This window comes from Neofelis nebulosa, chromosome 12, assembly GCF_028018385.1.
Source record: "Neofelis nebulosa isolate mNeoNeb1 chromosome 12, mNeoNeb1.pri, whole genome shotgun sequence".
NCBI classification, from domain to species: domain Eukaryota; kingdom Metazoa; phylum Chordata; class Mammalia; order Carnivora; family Felidae; genus Neofelis; species Neofelis nebulosa.
Genome location: NC_080793.1, coordinates 16,127,770 through 16,140,772, shown reverse-complemented (window position 1 = coordinate 16,140,772; position 13,003 = coordinate 16,127,770). Strand labels below are relative to the sequence as shown.

Here is a 13,003-nt window from a genome sequence, read left to right as displayed (position 1 = left end):
CTTGACTCTGGCTCCCAGAGGAACTGAGTGGTCTGTACTAAAGGAGTGGCACTAGGTGCCTTTTAAGGTCTGGATTATTCCTTTATTTTTCAAGTATGTATGTATGTATGTATGTATGTATTTATGTATGTTTATCTTTGAGAAAGAGACAGGGCTTGAGCAGGGGAGGGGCAGAGAGAGAGGGAAACAGAATCCGAAGCAGGCTCCAGGCTCTGAGCTGTCAACACACAGCCAGACGCAGGGCTCTAACCCACGAACCGTGAGATCATGACCTGAGCCGAAGTCGGATGCTCAACCGACTGAGCCACCCAGGCGCCCCTCAAGTTTTTATTTTAAATTCTAGTTAACATATACGGTTATGGTTAACATATATGGTAAAATTGGTTTCAGGTGTAGAATTCAGCGATTCATCACCTACATATGACACACAGTGCTCATCGCAACAAGTGCCCTCCTTAATGTCCATCACCCATCTAGCCCATCTCCCCACCCATCTCCCTCCATCAACCTTCAGTTTGTTCCCTATAGTTAAGAGTCATTAAAGGGGGCATCTAGGTGGCCTAGTTGGTTGAGCTTCTGACTTAGGTTTAGGCTTAGGTCATGATCTCACAGTTCCTGAGTCCGAGCCCTGTGTTGAGCTCTCTGTTGTCAGCATGGAGCCCACTTTGGATCCTCTGTCCCCTTCTCTCACTTCCCCTCCTATGTTTGTTCTCTCTCTCTCAAAAATAAGCATTAAAAAAAGATTTGTTTCCCTCTCTCTTTTTTTTCCCCTTCCCCTATGTTCATCTGTTTTGTTTCTTAAATTCCACATATGACTGAAATCATATGGTATTTGTCTTTCTCTGACTTATTTCACTTAGCATAATACTGTCTAGCTCTATCCACATTGTTGCAAATGGCAAAATTTCATTCTTTTTGATGGCTGGGAATTATTCCATTATATATAAAATCTATATACCACATCTTCTTTATCCATTCATCAGTTGATGGACATTTGGGCTCTTTCCATGGTTTGGCTATTGTTGATAGTGCTGCTATAAACATTGGGGTGCATGTGCCCCTTCAAATCTGTATTTTTGTATCCTTTGGGTCAATACCTACCAGGGCAATTGCTGGGTTGTAAGGTAGTTCTATTTTTAACTTTTTGAGGAACCTCCACACAAGGTCTGGGTTATTCTTACAGATAATTTAGACCACTTCTTTGCACTTATGGGACACGCTAGGTGGAATAATTAGGAGGCCTATTTGGGGACACTGACAAATCATCACTAGCAGTGTGACCACAGGCAAGTTATCTCATCCATTGGAGACTCAGTTTCTTCATGTGTAAACTGAAGTGAAAATTACATCCACCTCACTGAGTTGCCGTGAAGTTAAATGAGATTATTGCATTTAAGTTCATCAAATTTTATGACAGTGCTTGGCTGGTAAAGCTAGCTCAATTGATTCTAGCTATTATAAAGATGATTCATTTGCATATATATATTACATTTTTATTTATGTCACTTATTTAACAAATAGATAGGCTTCCTATATGCCAATGAGTCTTCTAGGCTCTTGAAATGTACTTAATTCGTAGAACAACCTTATTAGAAAGGAACTATTAAGAACCTAATTTTTATGGGAAAATTTGAAGCACAGAGAAGTAAAATACCTCAGTCAGGTCACATAGGTAATAAGTGGCTGAGTTCTTTAAAAAATTTTTTTTTAATGTTTATTTATTTTTGAGAGACAGAGCACAAGCTGGGAAGGGGCAGAGAGAGGGAGACAGAATCTGAAGCAGACTCCAGGCTCTGAGCTGTCAGCACAGAGCCCAATGCTGGGCTCGAACTCATGAGCCATGAGATCATGACCTGAGCCATAGTCAGACGCTTAATGGACTGAGCCACCCAGGTGCCCCATAAGTGGCTGAGTTCTAATCACTGCCTCCTTCTTCCTGTCTTCTAGGTCTGTGTTCTCAGCCACAGCACCCGATGCCAGTGATTTTCTCATATCAGGAATAATGTTGACTTGTGATGGTTAATCACTAATCTGAGAATTGGGAAATTTGAGTTCTAATCTTCGTTCTGTAGGTGCCTAATAATTCAGGAAAACTCAGCTCATAGGGTTTAATTCTCAGCATCCTGTTGTTCACTAATAAAAGATTAGGTGACATTATTATTAATTTATAATTACGTGTTATACAATTAACACCATATAATTAACAATCCCTTGACAGTGTTTATAATCATCCTCTAATTTATAGGAACATTACGATTTCCTCACTTGCACAGGCCTGGGGCAAAGTCAGACCAATTGCTGGTCCCTGGTTCAGGCTTGCAGGGGTCACCTGACAGAAAGAATACAACCATCTGGGTGACGTCAACACTAAACTTTAGACCTGCAGCTTGTGTATTCTTTCTTTCTCCTATCATCAGCTCTGAAGCTTTCATTTAAATTTTTTATCAAAATCATTTTCTTCATGGAGTAAATGGCTCCATTTAGCAGTTTTATTGACACTGTGAGATCTTGATTGTAGAGAGGCTCCTTGTTCATTCTTAGGGAAATATTGGTCCCTTGGTGGAGCCAGGACAGTTTGGGGAACACATACCAACCAAGGAAGTTCAAGAATGGAGGTCAGATACTTAGAGAGCAACTCAACTTGTGATTCATGAAGCTCATTTATTTACTCAAGCTACTTAATAGAGGTTTTATTGTTGTTCCTCACCCATCCCCCCCCCCCTTTTACTGATTAAACTCTGTTAAGGACTAAATTTTTGTGCCCCCCTCAAAAATTCCTATAAAAAATTCTGAGTTCCAAGGTGATGGTAATAGGAGATAGGAAGGTGATGTCATGGGAATGAAGGTCTCATAAATGAGACGAGTGCCCCTATAAAAGAGACCCCAGACAGACCCTTGCCTCTTCTGTCATGTTAAAGCACAGTGGGGTGACAGCCTTCTGTGTATCAGGAAGAGGATTCTTACCAGACACCAAATCTATCAGTGCCTTGATCTTGGACTTCCAGATCAGTGGGAAATAAATGTTTGCTGTCTAAACCACCCAGCCTGTGGTATATTTTATTACAGAAGACAGAACTGACTGAGACAAACACCTTCTCCTTCAAACTTCATGTATAATTGTATTAGGTTCAGTGGACTAGACTCTCTGTCCTCTGATGATGCCGTATGCATCGCAGCATCCCTGCACACCCCTTAACCACACTCATAAAAGAGTTTAGAGCCTCTTTCTTTTATTTAGTACTTATAGTTGAATATACCTACTGAAAACATTTGGGATTTAGTATACATGGGGTTTTATTAAAGTGACCATAACTGCCATTTTCATCAAGATGTTTACCTCTATGCCTTCCTGGAGGGCAGGATTCTGCTGTATGAGCTACATTAACTTGACTTGTGATCCTAGACCAACATACACTTGGCATAATGAAAAAGGAACTAAAATCATGCTAAGTGTTCCAAACTCGTAGAATAACTTTAGCTATGACTCCTCATCTCTGAAGGTTGAAGTTTAAATTTTGTAGAATAGAAACTTTAGCCTAGATCCAAGGCACTTACTGAAAGTTTGTAATCTTCCAGAGTGTCCAAGAAAGGTCATCAAAGGATCTATGAAACATTATTCAAAAGTGTATTTGATGGCACATTTTTATTGGGAAAGAGTCCAGAGCTTTCACATTTATCGGAGATCTGTAATTCCCCCAAATTAACCATGTGATTTTGAGGTGATTTTCTGCCCCTTAATTCAAATCTACACCATTCCATTCCTTGAATCCATCTTGATTTGTGGATTTGTTGAGAGGGAAGAAGGCTTCTCAACTGAAGTAGAGAGAAAGTATACCATGTGCATTGGCTCAGAATGCTTACAATTACATCTGATACTGAAAAGGAATATATGACCTTACATTTGTAACTGTAGGCTCTGATAATGATTTGGAGAGAGAACAGATATTGAGAAAGGAGAGCTCCTTCTAGGTTCTTAAAATTGACAGGGCTAGAGCCACTGATAACATTTAGTTTTCAGGAAGAGAGTGATCTCCACTCAACCGGAGTTCCTTATACAATCCAAGGATTTGAGTAGATCCTCAATTGGAAAAATGCTCATACATGAGATGGTAGTGACTTAAGAAAAAATATATATTATAATGTAATATAATGCAATATAATATATAATATAGTATATATTACATATGTGTCTATCTATCTATCTATCATCTATCTATCTATCTATCAAGAGAGAACATAACTGTGTGAGTTTGTATCCTATTAGTTTAAATGTCATGGGGGTAATTCTTGATTCTTTATTGGAAAGATTATGCTAGACAACCTTTCACTTAGTGATAGTGGAGAAGGAACGATAATCATGGTCGGTGTTGAAAACCTTGTGGATAACTTTAGGTATAATTCCTCATCTCTGAAGGTTGAAGTGTTACAGATTTTTAATGACCCCTTTAGCGTTCAGAGTCTATGGTTCTATGAATCCACTCTTGTCTCACTTTCTCTGCTAAATTTACCGTCTTTAACACTAAAGATGTATTTTGCCTTAAAGTCTTTTTCAACTGTTATTAACCATGCTGCATCAGCTTTTTAGTTAATATTTGTCTAGCATATCTTTGTTCTTTTATTTTCAAACTTTCTTTCCCTTTATTATTTTAACATATAACATGTAGTCTGACCACCTCTTTTTACTTGTCAGTTTTATCCAATTACATTTATTGTGAATATCTGTATGGTAAGTTTTGTTATTATGTCTATGTGTCTACCAATTTTTTTTTTTTAATTTTTTTTTTCAACGTTTTTTATTTATTTTTGGGACAGAGAGAGACAGAGCATGAACGGGGGAGGGGCAGAGAGAGAGGGAGACACAGAATCGGAAACAGGCTCCAGGCTCCGAGCCATCAGCCCAGAGCCTGACGCGGGGCTCGAACTCACGGACCGCGAGATCGTGACCTGGCTGAAGTCGGACGCTTAACCGACTGCGCCACCCAGGCGCCCCAGTATGTGTCTACCAATTTTAATGATTCCTTTTTCTCCTTTTCTGCCTTATTTTTAATTTTTTTATTTGTCCCTATTAATTTGAACATTATACAACCTATAGCTATTATTTTAGGGGTTAATCGCTCCACACTTTTAACTTTATGGTCTCTTCCCTTGATCACTTATCACTACATATTGGATCCATATTATTCTCACTTTCTTTCCACAGAACAGAAAACAGGAGAAAATATTCGTCATTGAGAAAATTTTACCAGCATGGAAAACCCAGTAAGATACTTTACATTTAAAATTATATTCTTAGACCTGAATAATCCCAAAGCCTCTTTTCTTTCATTGTGTCCATGTGTTTTACTTCCAATCTCTTCCACTTTGTGATGTGTAGTCTCTGTGCAAATATGATTTTAATCATTGAAGGGAGCCTTGCTGTTAGTATGACCTCTTCTTGCCCTCCTCTTTGAAGGGGGCAGATATGCCAGGGTCCAGAATTTTCCAATGATTTTATTTGATAGCTAATTAATGGCTTTCTGTGGTTTCCATGGAAATGCCACGCTTTGCTGCCAGGCCTTATCCAAATGGGCATTCTATCCACCCTTTTGCCTTAGCATCAGCATATTAATCAGACACCATAGGTCCTTGGTTGCTGCATCAAATTGGTAAGACACTAATTGAATTAAAATCTCACTTGAAGGCTTCAGGCTTCTCTTCCTCCCAGCTGGAGAGGAACCTTGTTAGCTCAAAGGGCCAGACCCATCCAGGAGACAGTGGAAAATCCACAGAACTTTGTGTCCTTTTATAGCAGAGTATTTTTCTTTTTTTTTTTTTAAATTTTTTTTTTTTTCAACGTTTTTTTTTTTTTTTATTTATTTTTGGGACAGAGAGAGACATAGCATGAACGGGGGAGGGGCAGAGAGAGAGGGAGACACAGAATCGGAAACAGGCTCCAGGCTCCGAGCCATCAGCCCAGAGCCTGATGCGGGGCTCGAACTCACGGACCGAGAGATCGTGACCTGGCTGAAGTCGGACGCTCAACCGACTGCGCCACCCAGGCGCCCCTATAGCAGAGTATTTTTCATTTGCCTTGGAATAAATATCTTGATGTCTGCGTCTTTCTCGCCCCTTGAAAATTTCTCTATTTCCCTGACCTTTCCAATCATCGGACATTGTTGTATTCTCTTTGTAATATGAAGTGAAGCCGTTGGTATTTTCAAGGTGAAGGAAAGAGGATTTTCTTGCACATACGAAGTGGCAAAGTCTGGCGAAGAACTCAAGTGGAAAGCCCTAACTGAATTATGATATGGATTTGGTGGCACAATGCCTATGAAGTACAGGGGTTAGTATAGCATGAGTCTTTGAACTACTTGGAAGGTAGAGATGAAAGGAAAAAGGAAGAGAGGCAACTGAGAGATGGTCAGTCTTAAATTCATTTTTCAGGTCATGAAGTTCATGGATGATGATTTCAACTTCTCATACAGAGTTAAAATCCTCACTGGCCTTGTTAGGCTTACCATTTAAAATGACACCTTTCTAAAGCTGTTAACAGACCCTCAAATATACTGTGCATATTTGTACCATTTATACCTTTGTGGTTTTGCCTTCTCTGTTCCTGTGGCCCTTGTGCTCCTGCTATTTGCCCAAGTCTGATTCACTTCAACACTCAGAATAAATATGCCCATATAAAATGCCTTTGCCAACCCCATTAACGAGAAAATTATTTCTTTAGGGCTCCTCTCTGTGTGTCTGACCCCTCAATAACACTCACTCATCATGGTGTACTGTAATTATTGTTTATTCTTTAAATGGATTCATAAGTCTGTATTTTTCATTAATTTGCAAGTGGCACAAAAGTATAGACCATGTCTTTACGAATTTTTGTTTCTCTGACATGGCCCACTCATCTAATAGGCACTGGAGAGATGTTTGACGATCTGCTGACCTTCTGCAAAATCTTGTGCTTGATGAATAGCTGCTATGTGATCTCTGGCATGAAAGAATTTCCAATCTAAATGAATCCTGAATCTTCAAAATTTAAGGTCCAAAAAAACTATGTTCATGTGAAGTGCGTGTTAGTGTTAAAGTTGGTATCAGAATATATGCTAATTCATACTAAAAACTGGAACATTAAAGTCGGAATTTACCATTACAAAAAAAATAGTAATAAAATAAAAAGACTTACTCCCTCCTTCCCACCACCCCCCCCCCCCCCAGCAATACACACACACATACGTACACATACATACTAGGTAATTCTTATGCACTGAAGCCCTCTCCTTCTTTCCTCTTAAACTATATTGGGGATGATTTTCCCTTTGAGTCATATTATCACAGACTCTGCTAACACTTGAGACAGGTCCTTCTGTTTTATCTAGGACAGCATTAACTTGAGAGAGAAATGCACATTCCAGAACTAGAACCAGTGAGTAGAAGGTATGTAAAAGTTGGCCAAGGTATAGAAGAACTATCTAATAATTAGATCTGTCTCATAACACAAAATGGAATGAATCTTATTGTTGCCTTTCAGTAAAAGAGGAATGCAAGGAATGTAGAAGATAGAGCCAATTGGCTTCCCATCCCAGAAATGGTCCAGGCGGTGAACAGCAGCTATCTCCCCAAGATGGCAGAGAGGAGATTCACACTCTGCGCACATGTTTAGACCAGAGGAATTCCATTTTCTCTTCTGACCCTGAAATTGGTGATCCTGTTCCTCTGACAATACAGAAATGAAGATTCAGATGCTCTGAAGCACCTCTAGAAAGTACCACTGCAGCAAAAAAGATAAACATAGAGATCCTGAATACTACGAAGGGATATCTGCCCAAATCTTCTGCAGGAATGCTTTGAAATGAGTTTTCTTTCTTGAGTTTCTCCTTTCAATTTTGCTCCAAAGTCCCAAAATAAGGCTTCTCACTTTCATAGATGCCAGAGAAATGGCAGTGTTAGTTTGTGCATGCGTGTGTGTGTGTGTGTGTGTGTTCTGAGTTAATGAAAGGATCATTTTTTAGAGACTTGGGGGAGGTGCCTGGCAGAGGAGTGAAGTGAGGAATGCAACTTCAGAACCTACCCCATTTTAGTCTATTGTGGTTATTGATTTGTATTTAAATGAAATTTTAATATGCAAAGCACTTCTAGGAAATCTGACACCATGTCTTTTTGGAAAAAGTAGGTGAAAGGAGTCTCCATTAAAAAAAAGGGGAAAAAAAGCTATCAAAACAACCTGAGACTGAAAAACATTCCGTCCTGTGGCAGTGTAGCTGGAAGAGAAACCAGAAAAGAGGCCAGAGGAATTTAGAAAAAGGAGCATTGCCAAGGGGCTCAGAAGGCAGAGTTCAAATCCTTCTTCAGGCAGCAACCGTGGGTTACTGGGCGCGCCTTTTCTCCCTACACCTGCTTCACAAGCTAAATCAAGGAGTGTGACAGCTGATGTATAAGGTTCCTTATTGTTTTAACACCCTGTGATGAGGCTTATGCTTCTCCCCCTAAGCCCACCTGTTGTCCCCCTTCAATTAGCTTCAGTTCATTCCGAATGAAAGAAGCTCTATGGGTGAGATAGCACTGTCGCCCTCGTGCAAGAAGGAGTCGAAAGAACCACAAGGAATTAGGCATAAAGAGGGAAGAAATCATAACCCAAGAAATATCTTTATGTATGTCCATTTCCTCCCACAAGGAAAAATGGCAGTGTCGGTTGTACATTACATATATCTCTCTTTCTTTTTAGTGTTTAATCTTAGCACCTGCACAGCAGAGATCTTTGCAATTCATTGCATATGCTCTCCCCGTTCTCCCCCCACAATACAGCACCTGAGGCCTAAGAAGCAACCCCTCCAAGCTCCTCCAAAGGCTGAGACCCTTCTTCATGACAGAGTATAGAAATAACAAACATGCCCAACGGTTTTATACAGTTGCTAGAACGTTTTAGTTTCCAACGAATGCAGACTCTTCCTCCTTTTCTTTGAATTATGAATTACATTTTACAAATTGTTGTTTGTGTTGCTTTGCTTTGCTTTGTTCTGTTATGTGTGTACAACAAAAGGGAAAGCCCGTGGCAAGGAGTCCCCAGGTTAACAGAGTTTGGCCGTCATCTGGTCCGACTGTTTGAGGATCTCGGTGTTGTAGAGGTCCAAGGCGTGGTTCACCCTGATGATCTCGCTGTTGGTCAGTTTCAGGCGGTGCTTGAGCATACAGGAGAACAAGTCCAGCTGGGGTTTCCCCGGGGCCACAGGAGGGGCCAGGCGGTTAATTCGGTCCCGAATATCCAACAAGAGGAGCATCACGGACGAAGAAGAATAGAACTGGCCGCCTTGCGTGTAGGACTGGTTGACCTGTTGCACGGCGCTGCGAAGGAGGTCGGCGTTGAAGCGCAGGCTGTACCCGAACACCTGCACGTCGGAGATCTTGATGTAGAACTGCCTCTTGGAGGGATCGGACAGGTCCACCGGGCCCTGGCCGGTCTCATTCCGCAGTAGGGTAGGTAGCCGAGTCCGACTACGTAGGTAGATGTGGACCGTCTCGAAAAACGTTTTCCACCGATTGCCCAGCAAGAGAGTCCAGTTGTAGCACTGGCTGTTTTGGAGGCGAATCTTCTCCCAGCGCGGGTAGCCAAATTCCCCGAAGGGCATGTTCCAGCCCTCCGAGTGGCTCCCGCTGAAGGGGTTGACGTAGACAAAGAACATGGGGTCCAGGCTGCTGTTGCGCATCTGGCAGATGCGCATGGACATGCCGATCACCATGTGGATGAAGTCCATGCGGTTCTTGTTGCTCTTGAGCGTGAGGGACAGGCGCTTGCGCCACCGGGGATCGAAGAAGGTGTCAAGGCGGATCTCGTTGCTGATGAAGGTGGTGTGCACGTAGAGGCGCGAGTCCATCTTCTGCAGCAGGTACTTCAGCTCCAGGTCCTGGAAATCCAGGTCGGTCTCGAAGCTGATGAACTGCTCGCTGCGTTCCGAGTCCACGTTCTGCGGTTCGCAGCGGCCCCGGTACAGCTTGTAGCCCTTGTTGCAGGAGCCGCACAGGGAGATGTTGGCCAGGCTACACATGGCGCAGCTGTTGTTCCCTCCTATGATGCAGGGGATGGGGCGCTGGCACAGCGTGGTGCTACCGTGGCACACGCAGCTCCTCTGGCTCTCCAGGAAGGTTCCCCAAAACCCGTTCTCATTGCAGTAGAGGAGCGACTGGACCCTTGCAAGCCATTGCTGAATTGTCCTGGGAGAGGGGGAGGGGGGGGAAGTGGGCGGAAGGAAAACGGAGATCATTAGCCACCAGGGGGCGGGCTGGTCACGGTGACCCAACTGAGTAGGCAAAGTGCAGGTGCGCAAAAGATGAAGGGACAGGGTAGGACGGTTATGGTAGGAAGGGCTCTGAATATACACTGGAGTCCCTTGTGATGCCACCGACCCGCTGAATAACACCGCACCCCTCCAATGGTCAGTGTCCTCATCTGTGAGGTGAAGGGGCTGGAGTAAGTGTGCTTTGGGGTCCTTCCAGCTCCAGGATTCCATTGCCCTGTAGCCCCAAAGAAGTTTGACCCAAGAAACTAGTGTCTGAACTCCAACACCCCTGCCAGATGACCACAGATTTTAAAAATCAGCAAACAGGGGAGCACTTAGAGGCTAGTACATTTCACCTGAATCTCCTGTTTCAACCTTCTTCCCAGATTCCTCCCAGGAAGTTACATAATGGCCAACTTCAACCAAAAGCAAATTATATTTTATATTGTCCTAGAGATCGTCTGGTGTGTCCATCCTGGTGATCTTACGTGATCCTCACATGTAAGAAAGATGTTATTTGCCCCATTTTTTCCCCGAGCTCCAGATTCTCAAGTCAGTGGAACTCCCGTCACAACATGTACCTCTAGGTCCCCCTCCCCACAGCCCCTCGATGCTTTTGAAACGCTACCCACGCCCTGTCCCTGGGGTTCCGGCCACTGAAACATTCTGATGGAGACGGATACTAGATCAGATAGGAAGCAGGAGAAGAATAAGGAGAAATACGGAAGGCAGTCAGCTTGGTAGCCTCTCGTCTTTCCTCATTTCTGCACAAGTCATTTCCCGCTGTCTTCCGTGCAACGAATAATCCCTTACCTGTGCCTGGCACTTTTTACCCTGAACAGGGCACACTCACCCCCATTTTCTCACTTGAGCCTCACAACAACACCCTGAAAATATCTTGGGATGTGAGGCCAGTTGGGAGATCGATGAAAATCCTGGCTCCTCCACTTTCCCGGTGCCGGGCAGTTTCCTCTACCTTCCTAATCGTCACCACCACACGAGGCTGTGCTGAGGATTACCTGAATTTTGATGTGAAGGCTTATCCCCAAACCTGCTAGGTATCGAGGACTCGATAAAAGTTAGTTCTTCTTATTCTTGCAAAGGGACTCTCAGCTCCATTTTAGACGCATGCCAGAGAGAAGCTCAGCGGTCGAAATGATGGACTCAATGTCATACAGCGAGTGAGCGGAGAAGTCTCCTGGCTCATAGCTATTGGTTTTTAAAATATATGTCAAGCAAGAGTCAAGAAAGCCTTCCTTAAGGTTGCAGTGTGCTGTGGTCATGCGGATGGTGACAATGATGGTGGTGGCAGTGGCTCATGCCCCCCATTTTAGGAAACCGGAAAGAGAAGCCCTCTTGCATCAGACTGCCTGTGCAAGGAAATGTCAGCAATCCATCAACTGTCTCACTTCCACTGTGCCGCCGTGGTCGCTGAGCCCAAGAGCCACGAGGGAGAGAGTAGAACCCGATGTTGACAAAGCATGTGTGTTGGCCCAAGAGGAGCTGAGTTCCAAACTCAGTTCTGTAACCAGGAACAAGTCACTTTGTGTCTCTAAGCCCCAGTATCCATATCTAAAATGAGAATCATAAAGCCCATCTTAGGCAATGGGTGAGAGGATGGAGGGAGGTAATATGGTTAAAGCATTTAGCACAGAGCCTGGCATAGATCAATTATTGAAACAGGTAATAACAGTAAGCACTCTTCTCCCAGAGAATAAGCTATTCCTTTGAAGGTATTGAGACACTCTCAGGGATTTCACTATCTCTCTGGAGTCTGAGGGGAGCCATTTTGTTCTGTGGGACATTTGAAAATGGATAGTGTTGAAACGGCTTCCCAGAATGCTCTGCTTGAAGCAAGTTGCTTATCAGCCAAGAGAAAATGGAGGAATAATTAGTGTGCTCCTCAAAGCCGCTCTGCCTTTTACATCCACAGACCCACCCAGCCCCGGCAATAAAACCTCCCCGGCCACATTCAAAAGACCGTACTGGAGACCCCCGCTTCCCCTGTCAGTTTCCCCTCCAGGCTTGAGGGCTTGAGAGGGGAGATCCGGCCTTCCCTGAGCATCTCACCACCGAGCTCGGCGCCCCAAAGGTTTGCGGGATGAATGTTCGCTGAATGACTGAACGCACAAAATCAGTATTTGTCTCGTATTCTCCATTAAAAAACCAAAAAGCAAACCCCAACTTCTCTTCTCCCCTCTGGACTGCGGTATTAGTTTCCGATCCCGTCCACCCACACAGCTCCAGCCCTCCCCAGTGTCTGCTTCACGAGACCAATCCTATTACAGCCTGGAGAACAGCAGCAGGCCCAGCCTTCAGGAAACGGAGCCGGAATGATAATGAGCTTTGCGGCTCCCACCTCCCAAACCAGAACATTGACTGAATATTGGCTATGAGTCATCTGATATTTTTGTGAGCTGCAGGGGCCCGCCACACGTCTCTGATTGCACGGTTCCATCTGACGAGAGCGTCATTCCAAAATGCCTCTTTCAAATGGCCCACACTTGCCCCTGTCACTCCCTCTCCAAGTGACAGGACAGTACCCCATTTAGAGCTCCTCTGTTCCCATCTGCAAGGCATTCTATAACCCCGCAGAGCGCCCCCTTTCTCGTGTCCCATCATTGGGACCCTTTGTCAGCCCCGCAGCCCTCACCCCTTGAATCAATGCCTCATTGTGGCTGAGCCCTCAGAATCCTCGGTGGGGGAAATAAAAAGATGAAAGTCCCTGGTGATGCTGCAAAGAGCGAAGG

At 43.7% G+C, this 13,003-nt stretch overlaps 1 protein-coding gene across 3 annotated transcripts in view; it reads right to left on the bottom strand.

Annotated features, from left to right (window-relative positions):
* Positions 1-8,606: 8,606 nt before the first annotated feature.
* BRINP1 (BMP/retinoic acid inducible neural specific 1) overlaps positions 8,607-13,003 on the bottom strand; it is a 174,834-nt gene continuing 170,437 nt past the window's right edge. For all 3 annotated transcript variants that reach the window (XM_058694357.1, XM_058694359.1, XM_058694358.1), the window contains one exon: positions 8,607-10,188. In XM_058694357.1, coding sequence (XP_058550340.1) covers positions 9,048-10,188 — 1,141 coding nt within the window. In that variant the 3' untranslated portion in view covers positions 8,607-9,047. The remainder of the gene's footprint in view (positions 10,189-13,003) is intronic.